Genomic DNA, 25,598 nt, shown 5'->3' on the forward strand with positions numbered 1-25,598 from the left:
GATTATAAAACTGTAATTCAATGCGGCAGAAATCGTCCCAAATACAGTGTAGAATCGATAAAGTCCTTGTACGGCACAGTAGCGATGCCTTCTTGATTAGTATCAAACTTTCGAAACATCTTGGTGAGGCGCATAAGCCAAACAAGAGCCTCTACGAAACGATCGAACTTGAGTTCTTTACCGTTTTTGGCTGGGTCAATGAACTCTGCGTACTGATCAAAAAGATTTTCGCTGACGTCGAACGGTACGAGGTATCCCAGCTCTTGCAGACTGTTATGGAACTCGCTAGCAGAGATTGTGAAGCTGCCATTGATGTCGTTGTCCACATATACTTTCCTCCATTTCTTGACCCGCTTGTAAAGAGAGACGAATTCCGCATGGTTGACGGTACCAAACCTCGAGGCCCCAAATAGATTGATGAGTGCGTCGACGGAAGAAATGCAGAAATGCGTGTTATCGTCGTTTTGTAATAGGTTTTGAAGCTCTTCGGCAGTCAACCGTCCTCGCTGCTTGACGTCATGGTTGTGGAACAGTTGTGTTGCAATTTGTGAATCTACCGCATCCCGTTGGTCTCCACCATCCAGTGAAGCTCTGGGACGTGGTGGATCTGCCAGAGGTGGAGAAGGAGGTGGTGGTGTTTTGCGTCTCTGCGCTACGTTAGGTATTGGTCTCGTCCGAGGAACGCGGTTCACTGACGGGGGAATTGGTTGATAACGACCACCGTTCGACACATTTTGTTGAGGATACGGTTGTGGGGCTGCGTTATATCGGACTGGCGGTATTTGTGGCATTGATTGAGTTGCGGGAATCCCGTTATATGGAGCGTTGGCCATGGGGCGCTGCATTGTGGGTGTTATTACCGGAGCAGAACTTTGTCTTGAATTGTGAACAGGCGGTAGGTATTCATATTTTCTAGCACGTCTTCTACGCTCCTCATCGTCCGCCCTTTGACCGGCTTTCATTGCTTCTTCAGGTGTAGCATACAACTATTTGAGCAAATGTTAAATGTTAGTATATCGTTATAGGGGCGATAAGCCAAGCAATCAAATCGGTGTTCAAACTTACCGGTAGATTATCACCTCCAGCGTAATTGAGCCTTCTGGCACACATTGTGGGTAGTTGGAAAATGAGGACTTTTATCGGGAGAATAGTGTGTTGATTAAGTCATCGCTTATTTAACTAGCTCTGTATATGCTAATTGAAGTTAATTTTAGACCCTGACATTATCATGGATCACGTGACTAGAGAGATACATCAAATGTTAACTTTTGCTTGGTTAAATGCTAACCAGAGACGTCCAGAGTCTCTGCTTCATTGATTGTACACGGCAATGGGGCTACATGGCATGCTGAGAGTGGAGGGCTTCGACGCTTATATATTTTTTCAAACTAGACTTTGACTTTTTATTTTTGGAGTACGCGACCCAGAAACAACCGAGATGAATGTCTATCACGTTGGATCAAATCTGTGACCACGTATCAATCCCTGGTGTCCCCTTGAATGACGCTTTTGAAGTATTTTTTTGGAGTTTCTGAGAGCCTTTAGTTCTGATCGTTTTGAACGTGTGTGTCATTGGCAAATCAACGTAGTGCGGAAACCACCATCCTGGACTAGAGGAAACCCTCATGAGTGGGTAAAAATTCGAAACGATGGGGGCTCACGCCCATTATATGCTTTGAAAACCAATTGATGTTGTGTTGTTATAGTTTAGATAGTGCTTTATACTAAAACATTATACAGTTTTTTTTGGACAGAAACCCCGGACTCTTGGAATCGACGTTTTCCCACTCTGCATTTTGACGTGCAGGCAGCACGAATGAATGTGTTTGCCCGTCGTTTAGTATCTTCTTTGAGGTCTTTGGTCCTGAGATCTCTCCTGCAAGTAAGTGGCTGGGACAATGTTCTCAGGCAAGTGCAAGTAGTCTCTCAAGTATTCCACACCTTCGTCGGTCAAGGTGTAGTAGTAGTATTGCCACGAGAACTGGGTCTTGACGTAGCCCTTGGAGGTCAACGACTGCAAGGCCTTGATGACGTACAAGTTCTTGGTGTCGATCTCATCGTGCTTTGGCTGGTTGAAGTCCTTCTTGGCAACAACGGCACCTTCTGTTTTGATACAAATGACTTGTTAGTAACTATCGTTTGAGGTAAAATTAAGAATGTCGAGGAAAACAGTAGCGGGACACAATAGACAGGTCTTTTGAAAAGTGGTATTTTGAAAAGTAGTCTTAACACCCGCGAACAACCACACTTCTGCCAACTTGACAGTGAAATAGTAATTATCTTAGAAACTCGCAAAAATGACACCGTCTTGGGTCTATACTTCAATAGCTTGACATTTTTTTCAGACAGCCTTCATTCTGTGCTCACCGCCTTTCCTACGCCTTTCGAACAATGCGCAACGTACCTTGAAACAAGTGTCTGTGGATCTTAGTTCTTTCTTCCTTAGGAATCAACATGTTGGAACTTGGTCTGTGGAATCTTGAGCGTGTTTTTCCAAACCTTTACGTATCCTGTTTTAACTGGTTTTAAACTAGCTGATAGATACACTGTTCACTGCCCGCTATTGCACGATGGACTGGATTCCGGATTGGAACCCAACGCAGTAGCCCAAAGTTCCATGATACTTTTTTTTTGCGTGGGTTGCGAATCGGTGATTTTTCGATTGGGATGTGACTGCTTTTTTGATAGTTTTTTTTCAAAAGTTTGTGAAATATTTAGAAGATAATGGAAGGATCACGTGACTCTAAGATTTGGATAGCGTTCTTCTCTTGTAGTGTGGGATGTCTACTGGCTATTGGCTGACGATCATAGATCTACGTAGCGGTTACATTTGACACGTTCAGATGAGAGATGCAAATTTGTTCTCGCTTGATTTTTGGGAGCACGAGGGGATTTTGTTCAAGAACAATTATGAATCACAACCTTGACAAGCGTTTAATAGTGTAGCAAGACGACGACTATCATATCAGTCAATGTGCTTCTTATGCTAAAGGGTGCTTTGAAAAACCGTTGTCGTTATAAGTGCCACTTCTGTTCTTTAATAACGTATGTCATTTCATATTTAAGTGACACTAATGTAATGACAGGAAACGACTGGGGCACATTTGAGTTGTGGAGAACCGAATCCAAAGTTTTCAAGGTAGCCTCGAGACCAGAAAGAATGGAAAATTACATGACGTCGATCAAAAACGTCTTCAACGCCGTGAAATTCACTTTCCTCAAAATTAGAGCCCTTGTCACGGGCGTGTTCAGGTGTACTTAACGATATAAAGTGCTAAAAGGTTTCCCAGGCTCCTACACAATTATCCAGTAACGAACTACTCGTGAGTAGAATGATGACGACGACCTTCCGAGCTACTGATTCACATTTATCACGTGACCTTTCCATTGGTGTATTCGATTTCGTCATATATTGGATATGTGATAGACATGTAATACTGACATTAAAGTACTTCCCTTAACCTTTTAGATCAAAGCCAGCCGTGGCTAGAGATAATGCCGATCCAACTATGGGGCAAAGATCAAATCAAAATCATCTATGAAAATGCCGCTGGCAACAACATTTCCGCTCTAGAACCTCCCTTTCAACAACACACATTTCGAGATCAGGATGATGATGATGAATTGGGTCACTATTCACGACTGGAGTTTCCAAGTCTTTATAGAAGGGTGCTCATCAGGACCAAGCGTCAGGTCTCAAGGTTGGGCGCCATTCGTATCCTGCGCATTGATCTGGTCCATTGGACAATGCTTCTTGTATGGCTAAGTTTGCTAGCCAAATTTTCGACCACTTATACGCGATTATACGTGCGTTCAGCGTTACTGACGACAATATGCACCAATGCGCTTTTATTTGGTACATCCGACATTCTTGCACAATGTATCCATCAAAATGGCCTTGATGAATCACTTCGGATGCCGCTGGGCCCCGCCCAATTTTCAAATCAGCATGATGAGCTCGACCTCGAAGATAGCGTATCGATCTTCAATGACTATGGCCCGGCACTCTCAAATGGTCGTTCAGAAGACCGCATCGTTTTGGAACCTTCCCATCATTTTGCATTTTTCCGATGGGCATGCTTCATGGCCTGGGGGTCCGGCCTGGCTTTTTTCCAACTACCATGGTATCGCATCCTCAACTATCTGTACACAGAAGACCCTAGCATTGTTCAAACAATAGAAAGAGTTTTGTCGGATCAACTTGTTTACTCTCCGATCTCTCTTTTCTGTTTCTTTGCTTATTCCAACTTCGTCATGGAAAGAGGCGATGCCTCAACGCTTAAAACCAAAGTCGAAAATGTGTATCTTGGTACGCTGGGCTACAATTACATGTTGTGGCCCCCTGTGCAATTTATCAACTTTATGCTGATGCCCAAGAATTTGCAGGTTCCTTTCAGTTCATCAATTGGCGTTATGTGGAATTGTTTCCTGTCCATGCGCAATGCCTCTACAGCACAAAAAACTTAGTGGTGCAAGCGTCTCTTTTACATCTATTAGCATTATACACCTTCTAACTTCTCATTATTCAAAATGTTCTTGTATTTTTTGCTGCTGGTTTTCTTCTTGAGCATCTTTTTACATTTGCTGGGCAACGTCAACTGGACGTAGAAGTTTATGATGGCCCAAACCGCCAAAAACATCTTGAACTTACCAGAAATCTCAGACAATTGAAAAGCATTACCTAACCAGCCATGCGCGGAAATCATCATCAATACAATATTCAGGATCAGTGAGACCACGACGTCTGTGATAAAACCAATGTTTTTCGACATAGGCTCGCGATATGGAGGGCCAACTGACAGCACTACAGCCGTGAACACATACTGAAACGAAGAGTAGAAGAATAACACGGTATTATCAGATGATTGAACAGCATCGTCACCCCCAACAACCGGACTCTGGTACCAATCCATCCTTTGGCAGATCAACCAGGGCACAACTTGGAAAAATAAAATTATCAAGATGTTGGCGATAAGTGGTACCAAAATTTTTGGTGACACCAAATTCGCCGATGGCCTCTTTTTCACGAGCTTATCATAAGGTTTCGACCATGACATGAATATCGCAATCGGTACAATCAGGAACAAATCAATGTATAGAAATTGAAAATCACCCAAATTTATTCCACGGCTGTACAAGATGGTCACAGAGATAAACTGGATAGCAGAGTAAAGACTCATGTACTGGAAACATGAGAATGAAGTTGTAAGTGACGCACGGCCCTCCTTAATCACACTCAGCATACAACTTATGTCGTATGAGTTGGATGTGAAGGGAGCTGCTACAGATGCTTCCGCCTCTGATAAAGACACACCAACATCCGCAGCTTTTAGGGCACCACAATCGTTTGCGCCGTCACCACAAAAGCCGACAACGTAATCAAGTCTTTGAAGTTGACCCACCAACTCGTGCTTTTCATCTGGAGACATTCTTGCATATACCGAACTATTGAGGAGGACCTCATGAATGTAAGACTCGGGTAGAATCTCATTGTTTTTGAATAGTAGCCTGAAGACATCACCCGTTACAGCAACTGTGTAGTCAAGACTTCCATTTGTCGGCTTTAGCGTCATGCCATCGAGATATACCTCCGGGTCGTCGACATCTTGCCAGATAATCAAGTCTTGGTTTGGACTTACATTATCATTTATAAAGGGGACAAAAACATGCTTTTCTGTGATCAATCCACTTTCCCGACCAACTGAAATGGCTGTCAGAACATTATCACCAGTGCACATAATGTTTCTTATATTAGCCTGGCTTAAAGTAGAGAGCGTTCCCTTAGTAGCAGGTTTTAGTTTATTCTCAAAAACAATGAGCCCCAGAAATTCCATATTCGATTCTACTTCCTCTCTGCCCACCTTTTGAGCATAGCGCCATGTATGCTTTGGAAGAGTTTTGCCCGCACAAGCTATCACACGATAACCGTTGTGCGTATAGTACTGCAGAAGTTGATCATAATTCGCAGGCAGGGTAGACTTGTGGCAGATTTCTGATATAACTTCGGGTGCCCCTTTGGCAAAAGCCCAAAAAACGCTATCGCCGTAAGGCTTAACAATCACACTCATTCTCCTCAGTTCTGATATAAACTCAAAGCTGCGAACAACACCTAGAAGGTTATGCGGATCATTTTCTGTGAATATATTATTCGGGTCATCGGAATTAGGATGCACAACGGCAGGGGCAATACCGCTATTCTCAGGAAGAGTGCTTTTATCATTGCGCTCCTCATTCAAAGAGTGGAAACTCTGTTCCTGCAAGTCTTCCTGGTACGACCAATTAGTGAATTGGAACATTTTGAAATCGAGTGGATCCCCTAATAACTCTCCATCAACTAAACGAAGGGAGTGGCAAGTCAACAAAGACACCAAAAAATTTCTAGACTTAAAGTCCAATGGTGAGCTACAGTCGTTGAGTGAAAACTTGGAGAATAAGCCCTGTACGCTTGGGATCAGTTCTCCAAACCCTAAACTGTGTTGATCGTGAGGCGCAGACACATGTACACCTAAAACATCTAAACCATCTTCAGTTAGAGTACCGGTTTTGTCGAAGCACATAACATCAATTTTCCCGCCCACATTGACCCTCGTAGGTGCGATGCAAAAAATTCCCTTTCGTTTTAATCGTGATATTGCAAAACTAGAGCCAATAGAAAGAGTTGCCGGTAAAGCTGGCGGTACTACAATAGTAATGATATCCAAGGCTCGCAAGACAATCACCCTGTACTGCAATCCCAGTCTAATGAAGTTGACACAGCTCACCGAAAACCCCACCATAGCAATCAATGTCATGAAGCCAATGTACTTGAAAGAGTCCTCATAAAATTTGAAGCCTGTTGGTCTTGGAAAAATCATTGAGCGCAGAAGAGAACCTTTCGTCGTGGAGAATCCAGTCCTCACAGCCATAGCCAGCGCAGTAGATTGACCACTCGAGATGCGAACCCTGATGATAGTGGTTCCGTTGAAAAGAAATGACTTGGCCAGAAAACTGGATATTTGGGTCTTTTGGAAGTCATCGAGCAACTGTGCGATGGTACTGTCCGTTGCAGGAATCTTAGTTACTGGAACCGATTCTCCCGTCAGCATGGACTCGTTAATAATACAGTCACCGGTCAGTAACAAAGAATCGCAAGGAAATGAAGTTATTGACGGATCAGAAATCTCGTAAATATCACCAGGAACTAAATCAGAGGAGTTTATTTGAACCCAAAATCCATCGCGGTAAACCCTGACTTCGGCGTGAGAGTGAGATATTTCTGCTAGCCGCTGCGATGCCTTCTTAGTTTCCAAAAGTGTATCTGTGACTGATAGGACTGAAATAATCAAAATACAAGCAGCATAGTAGTAGTAATTGTCTGCCAGCCATAGAAAGATGGAAAATATTTGGAAAACATAAAACGGGTGAAGAACTTCATCGAACAAAATTTGGCCCGTCGTTTTTTGTTTGAGGTTCACGTTGTTTTTCCCAAAAGCCAAAACTCTATCTTCAACAACAGAATTGGTTAATCCCGCTCGGTCGGCATCGAGAGTTAGCCAGTCTGGGTCTGTCCAATTACTGTTTGTCTTGAAAACATCATCAACAGGCGTGTAAATGAGGTTGAAGTACCTGTATGAAAAGTGAATCATTATAGGAATATTAGGGTTATCTTCACCCTCGTGATGATAGCGATGACGATGATTTTGAGATAAATCCGCTTCACGTCCTCGTTCCGTAGGCAGTAAGGTACTGAGTGGTCTGTTGTACCATCTCCTCGCGACTGTGATTATCGCAAGTTCTCCGAATTCATTTTCCACGACCACCCATTGAGCTTTGGCCAGAGCCGTTTTCTTGCCGCACAAGGATACCTTGTAGCGCGGTACCCATCTCAGTACCAAGTAGAATAATCCCAGAGTCAAAACACTCAATAAATAATAAATGGATAGACCAACCTTAGATGATCGAAATCCAGCAATACCCACAACCAGGTCTTCTTCTGCAATGTAGAACCGCTGAACATGCAGATGAGGGATAAAATTTGGGTAAAATTTGTCATGATACTCGGGCTTCAAGAATTCGCTATGATAAGCAGAGCTCTTCTTTCTGCGATCAGAGGTCTGATCTTGAACAGATTCTTGATCGTCATCCGTCAAGAACCGGCGTCTACTTGAACTGCTTTCGGACGAGTGACGGCTATGCATTGATATCCGATCCGCTTCTTCTTCAATGTGCGCAGGGATTCTATTTCTATAACTGTATCTTGACGAACTTGAAGAAGAATGAGGAGAGGTACCAAGAATGGCATCTTGTGCATCTTCTCTGTTGTGTCTTGACTGGAGAGCAGAGTTTTCGAGTGGGGAAGCCCTTGATCGGGTCGAGGATCGAGACCTAAAGGACGTCAAAGAGTGCCCTGTAGTACTGCGCACCGACGACCTGCTGGATGAAAGTCCATAATGTAGTCGCTCCTGTTCATAGGTCGGAGTTCCATCCCAGTTCACATCATAATCGGCAGTTTCCAGAGTGGAGGAAACCCCCTCTGCGAGTTCTATTTCTTCCTCCGAAAAATAGCGGAAGTTTCGTGTCCGTGACGACGCTCTAGATCTGGTCGACGAATTGGGCCCCGAAAGTAAGGACTCTGTTTCGTGAGAAGCATGTCCGCGCGAGTCATTATTAGAATATCCAGGACTTCCCAAGCGATGGCTAGCAAACGAGTGCGGATGATGGAACGAAACGATTGAACTTGGCACTGTTTCAAAAGTTGCACCAGCATAAGCCTCTGTAGAATTATGATCAACAACCGTTGCCGAAGTCAACGTATTAGAACTGGAAGCCGTTCTGGTCGATGAAAACGAGGGCCGGCCTGATACATGCGACCCTTGCGGTTGACTCTCGCGACCATGCACTGAATAAGAGTGCGACATTGGGGTTCAGACCCTTGAAAAGAGTCCCTGTTTGCTCTTTTCTTGTCCGTTCAAAGTTGTGGTGATGCGATAATACACTTGATATTCACATAGTTGATTTGAGCATATCGTACAAAATTACTTTAAAGCTGTGAATAACGTCAGAATTTGAAATAAGCAACAGCAACCAACCCAAAGAGATTCCTATTCGTTCTCAGCATAGCTACCAAAACCCGTTCTAAAAATGTAGTTGTGATCTCAAAGTTTTCTGGAAATTTTGAAAATGCCTGTCACATTATAAGTTCCTTTTATTATATTGAAGTGATCTTAGATCATGAGACGTTACGAAATAGGGGTCGCACTTCCACAACCTTGTTCCCCCAATCTTGCACGATATTAGGCTTTCTTTTCCTTGCACGGTGTCCAAAGAAATAGGTTTATTCTGTTACGCAAGGTTTATCTCATATACAGCAGAAGATCAATTAATTTATAGCCGATCTGGAAAACTTGGACAACAAACGCGAGCCGATGAGTTTAACGGCATCGAGCTTTGGGATAATAACTGTCAATCGTGTAGCATGTTAATTTTTGTGCCCTACTTCGTTTCAGTATTAACATTGTGTATTGATCCAAGATGTCAGAACATTATCTTTCGTAAACAGCAGAATGGATTGTTCCGGAAAGGTGCAAACCAAAATCCGCGATTGCCCGCGACACATTTGCGCCTAGAACTGTCAACCGCGGATTTTTTATGGATTCTCTTGACTTTGAATGTGTTCGATCAGTCAATAATTAATAGCCAATGGTTAATCAATGGTAGTTAGTGAGTGGGCAATGGTTAGTCATGGTTGATTCGTAGATTTTAAACTCCAGCGGTGGTTATACAACCCTTGCGTCTTACTCAAGAAAGTGTTATCTACTAGAACTCACGTTGGAACTCAAGACAAGTGTTTGGAAAACCGCTCCCACGGAGTTTAGGGCGATGACAGCGTTTGGAGTCTCTATTTCAGACGATGGACGACACAGACGTTACTAACGATCTATCTCATCGCGGGTAGAAATCTGAAAAATTTTTATAGAGATGAGATGCGATGAGCTTCTTATAGCCCGAACAGCATCGCTTAGGACTTCACAGGTGCACTAGTAGCTGGTTTAGGTTTCTTTTGTAAACGTTCAAACAGCTACCAGGACGAACTGATAACCAGATCTGGGTTTTAGTTTCGCTATGTCATCTGCAGGTCAAAAGAGAAAGAGATCGGAAGAATCTCCGTTGACAAGACAAGATGGCACGCAGCAGCCCACAGGGTCCACTCTACTGCGTAATTCTGACGAAGCATCTTTTCCAAGAGGTGGTGCTAGTGCTTTAACGTCACTGGAACTCAAACAGGTTGCCAATGAAGCTGCCAGTGACGTTTTGTTCAAGGCAGACGTTAGCGGAACGCCTGCTCCAAAGGAAAACCCAAGACCTAAGAAGAAGAAGAAGACCGCTGGTGCTTCCAAACAAGGTGCTTCGACCTCGGCAGACGCTGAAGAGGGCACCGTGCCAATCTCAGAGCATCTAACTTTCAAAAACCTGCCTGAGGGTACCATACTCTTGGGTCAAATCAGCAAAGTCAACAAGCACGATCTTTGCGTGTCTCTATCAGATGGTCTGTGTGGGTATGTTACTTTACCGAATATCTCTGGACCGTTCACAAAGATATTGGAGGACCTTGATGAAGCGATGCAAAGCGACGAAGAAGACAACAATGCTAGCGATGTCTCTGACGCTGAATACGACAGCGATGAGGATGAAAAACATAAAGTGCAACGTCAAGCGACCAAGTCCAAGGAATTACCAAACTTGGAAAACTTTTTCTGCGCTGGGCAATGGCTCAGATGTGTTGTACAATCGAATTCGGCCTTCGACAACAATAATAAAAAAACAAAGAGAATCGAACTTTCGATTGAGCCCGAAGCCGTCAACAAGTTCATAGAGGAAGACTTGGTCAGGAACTGCACACTTCAATGTGCTGTGAAAAGCATAGAAGACCATGGTGCCATCCTAGACGTTGGTGTTGAAGGCATAAGCGGCTTTATATCGAAAAAAGACTACCCTGAGCATTCGAGCTTGCAAGAGGGCCAAGTATTTTTGGCCAATGTCGCCAAAAGGTCTACCAGAACCGTCACAGTCAATTTCGATTTCAACAACAAGAAGTCCAAAATTACTCAAATATCATCGATCGATGCCGTGATCCCAGGTCAGGCGGTTGACTTTCTTTGCCAGAAAAAAACCTCCAATGGATTTATCGGAAAGGTCTTTGGTATGGTCAATGGTTTTTTGAATATATCTCACCAGACAAAGTTTCAAGCAGCTGTCGTCGACGACCAAACACACTCCGTCGGTAACAATTTCAAAGCAAGAATCATAGCATCTCTTATCAACAAGGCTGGTGAGAAAACTGTTCTTATGTCTGAGTCATCACACATTTTGTCACTTAAACCATCTTGTCTCGAAAATGAAGCACTAGAAGCGTTCCCAGTGGGTCACATTTTCGAGGAATGTCAAGTCAAGGATCGCGATTCTCAGTTCTTCTACCTGGCCTTGAACAGGGATAGTATGGGGCAAGTCCATATATCTAAAACAGGGGGGGAAGACCCAACGAATGGAATCTCAGCGCGTGTGATAGGATACAATAACTTTGACGGGTACTACCAGTTGTCAACAGATCCCGAAACTTTGAAGGCTTCATACCTCCGGGCTGTCGACATTCCACTCGGAACTATTCTTCCCGCGTGCGAGATACAAGAAGTATCTGATAAGGGTATTAAATTGAGCATTATGGGTGGTCAATTCCAGGCAACTGTTCCCCCATTCCATATATCAGACATCAGACTGGTTTACCCCGAAAGAAAATTCAAGATCGGTTCAAAAGTCAAAGGTTTGCTGATAAGCAATAACAGTAGAGGCCATTTATTCGTTTCGTTGAAAAAATCACTTGTCAACCTTGATCTGGATGAGGTCAAAACCGCTTCTAGCTTTGAAGACGTCGAGCAACTCTCATCGAGTGGATCAAAGGTAGCTGCAACCGTCGAATTTTTCAAGACCAACGGTTGTGTCGTTTCTTTCATGGGTGGATTGAAGGGCTTCCTACCAAGTAGTGAAATTTCTGAAGCGTTTGTCAAGCGGCCTCAAGACCATTTAAGATTGGGTCAAACTGTGATCGTTAAGATTTTGGATCATGACAAGGCCAGGAACAGGTTGGTCGTGACGTGCAAAGTCTCGAACGAAGCTGCGTCTCAGCAAAAGGAAACGATTGAACGCATGGAGGTTGGTAGGTCGATTATCAAAGTCGCAGTGGTGGAGAAAACAAAAGACTCTGTCGTCGTTGAAGAATTGAAATCTGGTTTGCGCGGGGTGATTTATGTCGGACATCTTTCGGATTCCAGAATAGAGCAGAACAGAGCTTTACTAAAAGGTGTAAAGATCGGTAATGAATTTGACGGTTTGGTGATCGATAAGGATGTCAGGACCAGAGTTTTCAATTTATCTTGTAAACAGTCCTTGAAGAAGGACGCAGAGAAACTTTGGCTACCTTTAACCTATCAGGATGTCAAAGAAAAAGGTACAGAAAAGCCCATGCATGGATACGTAAAGTCCGTTTCTGAAAAGGGAGTCTTCGTTGCTTTCAACGGGCAGTTTGTGGGGTTAGTGTTGCCCAGCTATGCTGCCGATAGTCGTGACGTTGAGCTGTCTCTCAAATACTACGTTAATCAGTCAGTGACGGCTTACTTGCTGAGGACCGACGATGAGCATGAGCGTTTTCTTCTAACATTGAAAAAACCTAAAACTGGAGATGCATCAAAAGCATCCCATGAAAGCAGCGTTAGGGCGCTCAACCCCGTCGACTCTACGATAGAGTCTCTTGAAGACTTCAGTGTAGGAAGAAAAACGAAAGCGGTGATCAAAGCGGTGAAAAGGAATCAATTGAATGTCGCTGTTGCTGACAACCTACATGGTGCGATCGACGTTTCCGAAGTGTTCGACAATTACGAGAGCATAGGCGACGTGGGGAATCCTCTCAGTAAGTTCCAGAAAGGCGACGTACTCGACGTCAAGGTTATTGGTCATCATGATGTGAAAACTCACAAGTTTCTACCCATTTCTCATAAATCATCAAAGAATGTTCTTCTGGCATTGACGGCCAAAAAGAGTCGTTTGGAAGGTGCTGATTCCCTTAAGTTAGATGATATCAGTGTGGGAGATTTCGTTGTGGGCTTTGTCAATAACATCATGAAAGACATTGTCTGGCTGACTGTGTCTCCAACAATTAAGGCAAAAGTGAACTTTCTCGACCTTTCGGACGAAGGTTTACGGGAGAACGGGAACATTGAAGCAGCCTTTCCTCTGGGATCTGCCCTAAAGGTTAAAGTCACTCACATTGACAGAGACCGCAACACTCTAGGCGTAACGGGAAGATCTCAGACGATAGCTACTTCTTCTGAAGTTTCTGTAGGTCAAAAACTACCTGCAAGAATTCTCAACGTGGCGGACAGCTATGTTTTGTTGGAACTTGGCGAGAAAGTCAAAGGTGTAGCATTCATCACAGATGCATTAGATGACTATTCGCAGTCACTCAAAAACGCGTTAGGTTCTCAAAGAAACTCGATCGTGTCTGCCACCGTCATATCCAATAATGACAACAAAATCAACCTGTCGCTGAGGTCAGAAGATGCCAAGGACGGAAAAGCCACTTCCCATAAGGCTCTGAAGCAGGGCGATGTTGTGCGCGGTTTTGTGAAAAAAGTCACCGATAAAGGTGCTTTCATTTATTTGAGTAGTAGCCTGCAAGCTTTTGTTCCTGTTAGCAAGCTAACAGACTCTTTCATAAAGGACTGGAAGAAGTTCTTCAAGCCAATGCAAGCGGTTATCGGGAAGGTTGTTAATTGTGATGATGATGAGCGCATCCTTGTGACTTTGAAGGAATCCGAAGTGAATGGTGATCTCAAAATTTTGAAAAGCCACGCTGATATCAGCGTGGGAGAGGTATACGAGGGGACAGTCAGAAGTGTTACGGATTTCGGCTTGTTTATTAGACTTGACAATACCATGAATGTTACGGGTCTGGCGCATAAAACTCAAATTGCAGACAGCAAAATCGACAATCCTTCATCATTATTTGGACTGGGTGACAAAGTGAAGGCGATAGTTTTGAAAGTCAACGCAGAGAAAAAACAGTTGTCATTAGGACTGAAGGCATCTTACTTCAAACCTGAGAAAGAAATTACACCAGAGCATGCCGAGGAGACTCCTACACCCGAGAAGGAACAGTTTGAAGAAGAGGAAGATCTCGTTGATGGCGAAGAATTGGCGGGGGAAGAGAAGAGCAGTGAAGATGAAGAATCAAGTGACGAAGGTGCAGGCTCTGAGGGACCAGCATCCAATTCAGGATTGCAGGGTGGTCTAAGTTTAAGCGCTGATTTTGATTGGACCACAAGTATTTTGGACCAAGCTCAAGAATCTGAGTCTTCGGACGAAGAATATTTCACTGATTCGAAACGTTCCAAAAACAAAAAGAAGAAGTTAGCTTCGAGTGTCGAAGACCAAACCATTGATATCAATACCCGAGCACCTGAATCTGTTGGTGACTTCGAGCGAATGATAATGGGTAACCCTAATTCTTCTGTGGTCTGGATGAATTATATGGCGTTCCAGCTTCAGTTAGGTGAAACTGACAAGGCTCGAGACGTTGCTGAACGTGCTCTGAAAACAATCAACTTCAGAGAAGAAGCAGAGAAATTAAACATCTGGATTGCATTGCTCAATTTGGAGAATACTTTTGGCACGGACTCATCTCTTGAAGAAGTTTTTTCCAAGGCATGTCAATATATGGACTCTTACATCATTCACACAAAACTCATCAGCATTTACCAGATGAGCCAGAACACTGACAAGGTCAATGTTCTTTTTAAAGCTACGGCTAAGAAATTCGGTTCCGAAAAAGTGGGTATCTGGGTGTCATGGAGCGAATTTTTGATTGTACAAAATAGAAACGAGGAAGCCCGCCAAGTGCTGGCAAATGCATTGCAATCTCTGCCAAAGCGCTCTCACGTTGAGGTTGTGCGAAAGTTTGCTCAGTTGGAGTTTTCAAAGGGCGACGTCGAACAGGGTCGCTCACTCTTCGAAGGTATTCTGGCCGACGCACCCAAAAGAATCGATCTATGGAATGTATATGTTGACCAGGAGATCAAGGCAGGGGAAAAGAAAAGAATCGAGGATCTGTTTGAAAGAATCATCAATAGAAAGTTGACTCGGAAACAAGCAAAGTTCTTCTTCGGCAAATGGCTTGAATTCGAAGAAAACAGCGATGACACGAAGACAGCAGAATACGTAAAGGCAAAGGCATCGGAGTATGTGGCTAAGCTCGAAAACAAAGCTTCCGCTAGCAATTAGCCTTCATATCTAGTTTGTAAAATATTATGAAGATCGAGTATTATCATTTTTTGGTACAGGTATCTACTTGTTGGATTGTCAGTTTTCGGTAGCGATACTTTTCTTCCAACTTACAGGCCAATTTTTTGTTTACTTCAAGAAATTAAACGTCAGCGACAGTGACTCGAATTTAAACATCACAAATGCCCATTAGGAAAAAACGGTCAATCCAAAAAGGCCTCCTGGTTCTTTTCCTATACCATGGCAATGCTTATCGAAATTCTATGTCTTCTGTTACACTTATTTAGCCTCTTCTTTCTGAGTGATCGAAATGAGACACCTAAAGTCGATAGCATACGTCCAATTGCAATTTTGAAGACCTCGACGACTTTCGAGATAGGTCAACTAAGTCGTTTCCTATTGAATGAAGGAAAAGATGCGGCTATAGTCGACTGCTTTCACAAAGAATCAAAATTTGAGGCGGCGGGATCCATTCAAAGTGATGAGAATGACTGTCTCGCGGATATCAAAAACTCGAAAGTGACTAACTCGGTAAAGAATGAAGAGGAATTGATCCTCGATTTCTACAGCTGTCTTTTCAGGGCTGAGCTTTCTTACCTTCGTAATGCGAGGACATTACAAGCTCCATCTAAGATCAGTTTGGCTGGCGTTGAGAACTCAATCCCATTTACGTCGAGGGCCGCTTGTTTGGTGATAGGACTTGCCTTTTTGACATGGACACTGTCGTCGGTAAGACGCTTCGAGCAATTGGACACAAGAAATGTCTTATCAAGGCTTCGTATTTTAGCAAATCTGAGCTTATCCCGCATCCACCCAATTTATAACCAGATAGGTGAGCTTGAAACTAAAGTGCTCAGCAGATTACGCAAACTAGGAATTTTGAGACAAACTGGCTTGAGCGTGGATGATCAAGGCAAGTCTCCGATATTTAATGAATTGAGGAGAGATGGAAATATTCCAAAGGCTAGTAACGAAACGCATGTCCAAGGCGAGGGACTCGACGCGATTTCGAAGAACGAAGAAATTACCGGTGTTGTAGAAACATATGTTGGCCTCAAAGATCTCCCGATCAATCTCATGTCAAAAAATAAAGCGCTTGTTTTCGACCTCACAACGAAAGAGGGCAGAAAAGAATGGAAGACCTATATCAGCAGAGACAAGTACAGGCAGTTATCATGCAGGGAACAGATTTACGCCCACTATAACTCACCAGCAGAGTTCTCAACTAGAGTAACTGAAGCGCAGGTAGCGCCTTCATTTGAAATGGACCCATCACTAGAAAATGTTCCTCTTTATGACAAGCACGGAAAACCCTTGCGTAGAGTCTGTGTACCCGGGATTGGTTGGATTTCTAGGCGCAAATACCTCGAGCAGCGCGGATAAGCATTTTTGGCCCCAAGAACATCCGTAAACCTAATCGCTCTCCTGGAAAACGTCTATAAAATCCAAGTAGATGTCAGGCTTGAAAGGCCACTTATCGAAAATCTCAGTTATGTGCAAAAACTCTGCTAGTGTCAATTCTTTTGGGCACTTTTCAAGTAGCTTCTGGTTCTGGACTACTTTGCGAAAGTATTCCTTGGCGCCATGGCCAAGCGAGTCCAGAGAATCATATAGCGGTGTACTTTTCAAAATCAGTAAATGCTTCGAAACGTAGTCAAAGTTGTCGAGATCAATGCTGTGGTCGCGTGGGTTGACCTCCAAAAGACAGATGTTTTTACCACTCGGTGGCCACACGTCCTGTTGATCGAACATTACCGGCCGATCTTCGGACAAGATATTATCCGAAAAATTGGCGCTACCACCACCCGATTTTTTAGTGTTCATGGCAGCCACAAGTTTAGTTTCCGTGAAAGCCTCAGTTACTAAAGAGCATTTGGCCCTCAACTGATCTCCGGGCTTGGCTAAAAGTTTGACAGCTGTACACTGCTGAACCCAGACCAGTATTTTGACCCGGCCAAAGCGCTGTAGCCAATTGCGGTTTCCTATACAAGCCAACCATTGCATGAAGAGTCCCTCGCCAATCATACCGGTGAGATTGGCCAGAACGAGAAATTGGTCGTGAATGGACTCACGACTGCAGTTGCTCGGGCTCAAAACTTTGTCTACATCTATCAAGTCAGTATACGCCTGCCATTCGTACGGATCGTGCTTGTATAGTTGCAGGGTTGGCTCACAGCCCTTATTTCGTGCAATGAGGTCAGAAATGTGTTTGACGAAATCCGGCCTAGAGTCCATCAGTAGATGCTGAGCAGGTCTATATCGATTATAAAATACAGCAGAATGCTGTGATGGACCTGGATATAGGTCTAAAACTTTCAGTCTATCAGAATTCGGGTACTTTGTCGGTACCTTCAGTTTGTCGAAAATTCGTTCGTGAACTATCGTATTCAAGACATAACGAAACCCATAGTAGTGTTGGATTTGGGTAAGCTCTCGAGCTGATTTGGTTACCAATGACATTCCTAGTGTTAAAATGCTGAAGTTTGGTGCCTGTAGAGAAAGTTCTACCCTATATACCACTTGTGTTAGTTTTAAGTTTCTGAAGCGATGAGGTGAGAGATGATGCGATGAGCTTTGATAGACACCAGACTATATTATGTTTATAAATTTAGTCAAATTCAAGAACATTAGTTTTACAAGAAACCGAGCGAACTTGATGCACTTCCAGCCCTATATCAATGCCTAAGATCAAGATCAAGAACCCTAGGGCTTCAGAAACCTTATCAGAGGAATCTCAGACGAAAAGACCCAGAAAGAAAGCCAAAAACAGTAATGAAATTGGTACACCCAGTGGTACACCAAAAGGTCCACTGAAAGTTAAACTGAAGCAGAAGGCAGACTCTAAAAAAGATGCGGAAAAGGAGGGATCACAGCCCATGAAACTGAAAATCAATCTGAATAATAGAGACGATTCGAATCCCGCGAGTTCTGTGACTCCAAAAGCGCCAAGATTCAGAATAAAACCCGTCAGAGTACCTGGGGAAGGCTACGATTCGGAGGCTTCAGACATCGAAGACGATCCACTCATTGAGGATGGTATTGTGCTACGAGTTTTGCCCGACGTTCAGACAGAATTTGTGAAAAACTGCATTGAAAGTGGGGACTTTTCCGGTATAAGCTTAAAATGGAAGGGCGAGAGACATGCCGTTGTTAAAATCAATGGGCACATGTACGGCGCAATTTTAGTCAACTTGCCTACGATTATTGAAGTGAATAAAAGTGTTGACCGGAAAAACCTTATAAAGGCATTTGACGTTTCGCAAATGCTCTTATGCGTCAAACCCATCGACCATGATGAAGAAGTATTTTCAGTTATGGCACCAGATACAGAGGACCTTGTTGTGAAGCATTTCGATGATTACAAAACCGAGATTGAGGAATGTAAAAAACTGGCATTTCGTGGATTCAACGGCGGTCCGTTAACAGACACTGAGGCTAGCCATCTGGAGGAAATAGTCAAAAAGGGATATGATTATAAGCACGGAATCACACCACCACTCTACAATGTTCGAAATCGGAGGTTTCGTCGTCGGCTTGCGATACAGGAAGTCGAATATGTCGAGAAAACGGTAGAGCACTTGCTGCGACAGGATCAAGAGGCGGAAGGCTTTACTTACGATTTGGTCGATGAACATTCCTTGCAACAACAAAGGGCAAGCTCCAATGATCTACCTCTTGACTCGTCTTCGAACGAAGGTTTTGCTTTGTTCGGCGAGGATGACCATGAGGATCTGGAACTGGAGCTAGAACAAGCATTGCAAGAAGATCGCCAAGGTGTCGAGCAGATGACCGCTGATATGCGTAAGCAAGCCGTCGAGGAGACGGGCGATGACGTTGAACAAGATAACGGGGAGGATGAAGAAGAAGAGGATGAAGAGGAAGACGAGGAAGAAGGTGGAGAAGAAGAAGAAGAAGAAGAACCGGAAGAAGAGGACGCTGCAGAACTTGATACTGCCGCCAATGTCGCCAAGCCGGCGGTAGACGAAGGTCTTCAACATGCGGAACTTTTGAGAGATGAACTGGAAGAACTCGAGAGTATTTTGCAACAGAATAGACAAAAGTTAGAAAAGGCAACGAATCCACTTCTGAAGTCAAGGTTTATTGACAGTATAAAGAAAATGGAGAAGGAAGCAGAGATTAAGAGGAAACAATTGAAGCTTAGCGGGGACTCCAATATTTCTAGTAAATCTCAGAGCGCAGCACCTGACGAAATCGAGAACGATGACGATGATGAAGATGAGGACGAAGAGGCCGACGAGGCTGAAGAAGCAGAGGAAGCAGAAGATGACGATGATGATGACGAAGACGATGAAGATGTTACGAATGTTGCGAACACGAACAACAATGCTGACGCGCAGAAACCGCCCGAGGAGCTTGATCAGGATGACATGGATATGATGATGCTATTCGGCGGTGAGGGTGATGAATGAGAGTAAAATTCTAGAATCCTGAACTACGGAGCGTACTCTGGCAAAGTCTCCTCCTCTTGGTGCTCCGATAAACTACCACTACTCGCGTTCGAAGCCAAAGCACTATTGATCACGTCCTTCAGCTGGAAAATATCGCGAACTGCACTGGACCGCTGTTCCAGGGTGATTTCGCATCTCCAAGTGTACGAACTATCCAGTAATGGTCCATTGTTCAATATTTGTTCTGGTAAAACTCGGAATTCGAATTTCAGTGAGTTGGCTCCAAACCATGGCATGACAAGCGTTATGGGACTATCCTGGTGTCTGGGCAGTGTGAGCTGGCGGAACAATATCACAAGATTTTGCACCGGTTTCGTATGCTCATTGCTGAGGAAAATCAATCGCTGGGAGGTAACGAAAAGACGGCCCTTGACGCCGATCTTTCGAACTTTGTTGTCATCGTTGCGTCCAGCTCCCGCTTCCAAAACAGGCCAAACTTTTATGCTGACCACAGGAGCCGCATTGTATGCTATCATCTCTCTTTCCAAGGGCACAAAAGGCAATGAACGCCTGTCTTCTTCGACTGTCAACCCGTTGATCGACATCCTACTTCCACTATAGACAAGTAACACTAATCGGCGACCAATAATACAGCACTCAATTTACAGAAAGATTTCTAGAGCTATGAAGCGAAGCGAGACACTGACTAGTTGTAGGTCTTTATATATACGCTCCCAGTGATGAGATGGTTTCTTTCAAGGTCTTTCTGGTTCTGTTCTTAGTATGGCTCTAATGTGATGAAATTTAATGAACTTTACTAACCTTGAAATTGATATTTAAAAACAAGAATCTTAATGAAATCGTAACTTTTCAAAAGCCAAAACACCTACAAAAGAGCGCCATGGAGGGCATGGAAATCCCGCAGAGACAACTGACGAGAGAAGAGATAAATCGGTGTTATTTAGTATGTTTTTCAACAAGTTTTTCGGACCTTTTTGAAGGATTACTGTAGTGAATTACCCATTCTATAATTGCAGACAGTTTTACTAACATGGATGGCACAGAGATGGCAACAACTGCGCAATGAGCACGGAGAAAATGCCTCCACCGTTCCTGAGTTTATATATTTTACTAAGGTTCTTCGGGTTGCTGCCAAACAACAGCAGCAGCAGCAACAGCAGCAGCAGCAACAGCAGCAGCAGCAGCAGCAGCAACAACCACAACAGCAGCAACCACAACAGCAGCAACCACCACAACATCAATCAGAACCGCAGACGATAGAACAATCAATCCAGAGCCCAAACGTACCGCCTAATCCTAATCATCCTGGTCAAGGAGTCTCTGAAGCACAGCGTAATACACCAACACAGGCATCGCCTTCGCACTGGCCGTCGGGCGCCCAGCAACCAGAATCAGCGCAGCAAGTACCACAACAACACCACCATCAGCAACAACTACAGCAGCAACAGCAGTTACCGCCCCAACAACAACAAAACATACCTCCAAGGTATTCCAATGGCTCACTCAACTCTGGTATGCAGAATGGCAATGCACAAAGTCCTGTGGCTCAGCCATCTTCAGGTCCAGCACCCTCTAATTCATCAAGTAATCTTGGACCTCAAGGACAGACACTTTTCACAACTGAACAATCGGAGCTCCTCAAGGCTCAGATCACCTCCTTACGGTACCTCTTGAGCAGGCAGCCTGTGCCACACGAAGCGCAAGAAGTGATACAGCAATCACTAAATAACCCTCCAAACTTCAAGCAGATGCTTCTGGAACTTAGCGAGACTGTCAAACAACGCCAGACCACTCAACAACATGTTGCAAGCCCATCGAGGCCCAATAGTATGCTGAACTCGAACTCCGCGACTCAACAGTCGTTCTCAAACGTGAACCAGCCACAGGTGCAACAACAGTCTCCTGTTCAGGTTCCTCAACAGTTTCCCGCTCAAGCTCCAGTGCAGGCTCCAGTGCAGGCTCCAGTGCAAGCTCCAGTGCAGGCTCCAGTGCAGGCTCCAGTGCAGGCTCCAGTGCAGGCTTCAATTCGAGCGTCCCCACAAGTTTATCAAGAACAAATGCGGCCTTATGGCTCAGAGACCCATGAATCCGATGGACGTGTACCAGTTACTGCGGCCAAGTCACTCTCATATAACGGCGATCTAAACGCACCACCTCCAAAAGCAGAAGAAGAAATCACTAGCATCACTAGTCGCAAATCGATTCCTCAGAATGATGAAAATAACGTGAAGACTCAACCTGAAAAGGAAGACACAATCAAGGTTCCCATTCCTCTGGAAGAATATCGTACGCTGAACCCTGAGATTGAGAAAATTGTGAATATCAATGCTTCAGATATTGTGGATTGCTACACGCTCCCTCCGCCGATAGATGAGCCCATCCATTACCACCAGCTCTTTCCGACTAAAGCACACCCACTGCCCCTTTTGAGGCCAGGTACCCTGCCCCCAGGTATTGATGTCCACTGTGCAATGGAAGTTTACCAAACATTAATTGCGCTGGATATTGATACTGCTGTGGATTCTTGTCTGACAGATTTATTGAACGACGAGACATCCTTGGCTTCCAAAGAATCGGCTAGAAATGACTACTATTCGCTTCAGCTATTACCGCTACAAAAGGCTGTCAGAGGTCATGTTTTGCAATTTGAATGGTACCAAAAAGCGCTTTTAACCAACACACATCCAAACTTTCTGTCAAAAATAAGAAGGGTCAACTTACAAGATGCATTGCTAACGGACGAGTTGTATAAGAGACACGAGGTTTTACAAAGCCAGCGTCGCAAGCACGAGCATATCACTAAATTGAAAAGCATCGCAGACAGTTCTATCGCGTGCTACACCAATAGACTCAGCCGCCGGACGCAAAGAGTTAAGTATGGCCACCGTTTAGTGTCGCTGCATACTAACATCGAAAAGGAGGAGCAGAAACGAGTTGAAAGAAATGCTAAGCAGCGTTTGCAAGCGCTGAAGGCAAATGATGAAGAAGCCTATATCAAGCTGTTGGATCAAACCAAAGATACCAGAATTACGCATTTGCTAAAACAAACCAATGCATTTTTGGACTCTTTAACAAAGGCTGTTAAAGACCAGCAACAATACACTAAGGAAAAAATCGATTCGCACCTCAAAGTTGAAGAAGATATCGCAGTTGATGATCCCGACGCCATTAGCTCGTTGCCAGACGTTCAGGATGAAGATGAACGGCGGAACATCGATTATTATAACGTAGCACATCGCATCAAGGAGGAAGTTAAAGTTCAGCCATCAATTCTTGTGGGAGGAACTTTGAAAGAGTATCAACTGAAAGGTTTACAATGGATGGTTTCGCTGTACAACAATCACTTGAATGGGATTCTTGCCGATGAGATGGGTTTGGGAAAAACAATTCAAACTATTTCGCTATTGACGTACCTCTATGAAGTCAAAAATGTACGAGGTCCCTCTCTAGTCATTGTACCACTGTCCACTCTTACAAACTGGGACTCGGAGTTTGAGAAATGGGCACCAGTCATAAGAATGGTAGCATATAAGGGTACTCCCAATGAGAGGAAATCCAAGCAGGGCATCATTCGTTCTGGCCAATTTGATGTGGTATTAACAACTTTCGAGTACATCATCAAGGAAAGAAGTTTGCTCTCGAAGATTAAATGGGTGCACATGATTATCGATGAAGGACATCGTATGAAAAATGCGCAGTCGAAGTTATCACTGACATTGAACAATTACTATCACACAGATTACCGTCTAATTTTGACTGGTACCCCTTTGCAAAATAATCTACCGGAACTTTGGGCCTTGTTGAATTTTGTTTTACCTAAAATTTTCAACTCTGTAAAGTCGTTTGATGAGTGGTTCAACACACCATTCGCAAATACCGGTGGTCAAGATAAGATAGCATTGAGTGAAGAAGAGACGCTTCTGGTGATCCGAAGATTGCACAAGGTATTACGTCCTTTTTTGCTGCGGAGACTGAAGAAAGATGTCGAAAAGGAACTTCCCGATAAAATCGAAAAAGTTCTCAAATGCAAGATGAGTGGGTTGCAACAAAAGTTGTACGAATTGATGCTGAAGCACCGTCGTTTGTTTTCGGGTGATATCACGGGCAACAACAAAACCGTCACTTTACGCGGTTTCAATAACCAAATCATGCAACTGAAGAAAATTTGCAATCACCCGTTTGTTTTTGAAGAAGTTGAAGATCAAATTAATCCTACTAGGGAAACTAATTCCAATATATGGCGTGTTGCAGGGAAATTCGAGTTACTAGAAAGAATCTTACCGAAATTCAAGGCGACAAACCATCGAATTTTGATTTTTTTTCAAATGACTCAGATCATGGATATAATGGAAGATTTCCTCAGGTTGTTGGGTTTAAAATACTTACGTCTGGATGGTCATACTAAATCTGACGATCGTAGTATGCTTTTGCGACTTTTCAATGAACCTAACTCTGAGTATTTCTGTTTCCTTTTATCCACTAGGGCTGGTGGGCTTGGATTGAATTTACAAACCGCAGACACAGTTATCATTTTCGATACGGATTGGAACCCACATCAAGATTTACAAGCGCAAGACAGAGCGCACAGAATTGGGCAAAAAAATGAGGTTAGAATTCTCAGACTAATTACAGAGAACTCAGTCGAAGAAGTTATTCTAGATCGTGCTCACAAAAAGTTGGACATTGACGGAAAAGTTATTCAAGCAGGTAAGTTTGACAACAAGTCCACGGCGGAAGAACAGGAAGCTCTATTGAGATCTTTACTGGAAGCTGAAGAAAACTTGAAGAAGAAGCGCGAGCTAGGACTTGAAGAAGACGAACAGATTGACGACAATGAATTGAATGAAATTTTGGCTCGAAACGAGGAAGAGCTTAAGATATTTGCAGACATTGACGAAGAGCGCAGTCGCAAACATTTGGAAAATGGGATAACGACTACTCTGATGGAAACGGCGGAATTACCTAACATCTACCATCAGGATATAGAAGCCGAGCTTAAGAAGGAAGACGAGGATGAAGTGCTGGCGGGTGGCAGGGGTTCTCGAGAAAGAAAAACAGCACTTTACGATGACGAGGTTAGTGAAGAGCAGTGGCTAAAACAATTTGAAGTCAGTGATCATGAGGATGACGATCAGGCTGAGAATGACATGGCGGCTGATAGAAAGCGTAGCGCTAGCGAAGTTTCCACTCAGAACAAAAAAGCTAAGTTGGAAACAGAAGAACCTGAAAATTTGGATGAAAAGTCACCTGCGGAAGCTATGGAGCGTGGAGATACACCAACAGCGCTTCCTACAACTGGACAGAAATTCACCGCATCAAATTTTGACGTCAAACCCAAGCCGCGCGGTAGGGGTCGTCCACCACGGTCCATGGACAAAAAAACTGGGAATCCTTACATTCGGGACGGATCTCTCTTGACTCTATCCGAGGATGAAAGAACCCGCGTTGCTCAAGAAGCACGGAGTCTGTTTGACTATGCAATCAAATACGAAGACGAAGATGAGAGACGATTAGCAGATATTTTTCTGGTAAAACCCTCGAAAAAATTGTATCCAGACTACTACAAGCTGATCCGGTACCCTGTTGCATTCGAGAATATCATGACTCATATAGAATCAAAAGCTTATGGGACATTGAAAAATGCTCTAGAGGACTTTCATCTGATTTTTGCCAATGCAAGAATTTACAACACCGAGGAATCTTTGATTTATCTCGATTCTTTGGAGTTAGAAAAGGCCATAATTGAGAAATACAAGGAAATGACAGGAACTACAGACGAAGTGGATTTCACCGAATTTGACGAAAAATTCGCAACTGGACCACTAAAGACTCAACTACCTTCTGGTTTAAGTTAGAAAG

At 43.8% G+C, this 25,598-nt stretch overlaps 10 protein-coding genes across 10 annotated transcripts; 5 read left to right on the top strand and 5 right to left on the bottom strand.

Moving 5' to 3' along the window:
• Nucleotides 1-17: 17 nt before the first annotated feature.
• Nucleotides 18-1,110, bottom strand: PEF1 (LALA0S01e11452g1_1; the record flags this gene model as incomplete). Its single annotated transcript, XM_022774628.1, has 2 exons — nt 18-986; nt 1,066-1,110. The coding sequence occupies 2 exons, from the start codon at nt 1,108-1,110 to the stop codon at nt 18-20; spliced, it is 1,014 nt and encodes a 337-aa protein (XP_022626706.1).
• Nucleotides 1,111-1,837: 727 nt separating this feature from the next.
• LALA0_S01e11474g (LALA0S01e11474g1_1) lies at nt 1,838-2,456 on the bottom strand (the record flags this gene model as incomplete). The annotated part of the gene is made up of 2 exons (XM_022774629.1): nt 1,838-2,103; nt 2,405-2,456. 2 exons carry the CDS (start codon nt 2,454-2,456, stop codon nt 1,838-1,840), a joined length of 318 nt encoding a protein of 105 aa, XP_022626707.1.
• Nucleotides 2,457-3,495: 1,039 nt separating this feature from the next.
• On the top strand, nt 3,496-4,467 carry LALA0_S01e11496g (LALA0S01e11496g1_1; the record flags this gene model as incomplete). The annotated part of the gene is made up of 1 exon (XM_022774630.1): nt 3,496-4,467. The coding sequence occupies one exon, from the start codon at nt 3,496-3,498 to the stop codon at nt 4,465-4,467; it is 972 nt and encodes a 323-aa protein (XP_022626708.1).
• Nucleotides 4,468-4,499: 32 nt separating this feature from the next.
• YPK9 (LALA0S01e11518g1_1) lies at nt 4,500-8,897 on the bottom strand (the record flags this gene model as incomplete). The annotated part of the gene is made up of 1 exon (XM_022774631.1): nt 4,500-8,897. One exon carries the CDS (start codon nt 8,895-8,897, stop codon nt 4,500-4,502), a length of 4,398 nt encoding a protein of 1,465 aa, XP_022626709.1.
• Nucleotides 8,898-10,101: 1,204 nt separating this feature from the next.
• Nucleotides 10,102-15,309, top strand: RRP5 (LALA0S01e11540g1_1; the record flags this gene model as incomplete). The annotated part of the gene is made up of 1 exon (XM_022774633.1): nt 10,102-15,309. One exon carries the CDS (start codon nt 10,102-10,104, stop codon nt 15,307-15,309), a length of 5,208 nt encoding a protein of 1,735 aa, XP_022626710.1.
• Nucleotides 15,310-15,549: 240 nt separating this feature from the next.
• On the top strand, nt 15,550-16,692 carry LALA0_S01e11562g (LALA0S01e11562g1_1; the record flags this gene model as incomplete). Its single annotated transcript, XM_022774634.1, has 1 exon — nt 15,550-16,692. The coding sequence occupies one exon, from the start codon at nt 15,550-15,552 to the stop codon at nt 16,690-16,692; it is 1,143 nt and encodes a 380-aa protein (XP_022626711.1).
• Nucleotides 16,693-16,722: 30 nt separating this feature from the next.
• On the bottom strand, nt 16,723-17,769 carry MTF1 (LALA0S01e11584g1_1; the record flags this gene model as incomplete). The annotated part of the gene is made up of 1 exon (XM_022774635.1): nt 16,723-17,769. The coding sequence occupies one exon, from the start codon at nt 17,767-17,769 to the stop codon at nt 16,723-16,725; it is 1,047 nt and encodes a 348-aa protein (XP_022626712.1).
• A 218-nt stretch (nt 17,770-17,987) lies between these two features.
• TAF7 (LALA0S01e11606g1_1) lies at nt 17,988-19,739 on the top strand (the record flags this gene model as incomplete). Its single annotated transcript, XM_022774636.1, has 1 exon — nt 17,988-19,739. The coding sequence occupies one exon, from the start codon at nt 17,988-17,990 to the stop codon at nt 19,737-19,739; it is 1,752 nt and encodes a 583-aa protein (XP_022626713.1).
• Nucleotides 19,740-19,762: 23 nt separating this feature from the next.
• LALA0_S01e11628g (LALA0S01e11628g1_1) lies at nt 19,763-20,323 on the bottom strand (the record flags this gene model as incomplete). Its single annotated transcript, XM_022774637.1, has 1 exon — nt 19,763-20,323. The coding sequence occupies one exon, from the start codon at nt 20,321-20,323 to the stop codon at nt 19,763-19,765; it is 561 nt and encodes a 186-aa protein (XP_022626714.1).
• Nucleotides 20,324-20,628: 305 nt separating this feature from the next.
• SNF2 (LALA0S01e11650g1_1) lies at nt 20,629-25,594 on the top strand (the record flags this gene model as incomplete). Its single annotated transcript, XM_022774638.1, has 2 exons — nt 20,629-20,682; nt 20,783-25,594. 2 exons carry the CDS (start codon nt 20,629-20,631, stop codon nt 25,592-25,594), a joined length of 4,866 nt encoding a protein of 1,621 aa, XP_022626715.1.
• Between the last annotated feature and the right edge of the window lie 4 nt (nt 25,595-25,598).

This window comes from Lachancea lanzarotensis, scaffold LALA0S01 (assembly GCF_000938715.1).
Source record: "Lachancea lanzarotensis genome assembly LALA0, scaffold LALA0S01, whole genome shotgun sequence".
Taxonomy (NCBI): Eukaryota; Fungi; Ascomycota; class Saccharomycetes; order Saccharomycetales; family Saccharomycetaceae; genus Lachancea; species Lachancea lanzarotensis.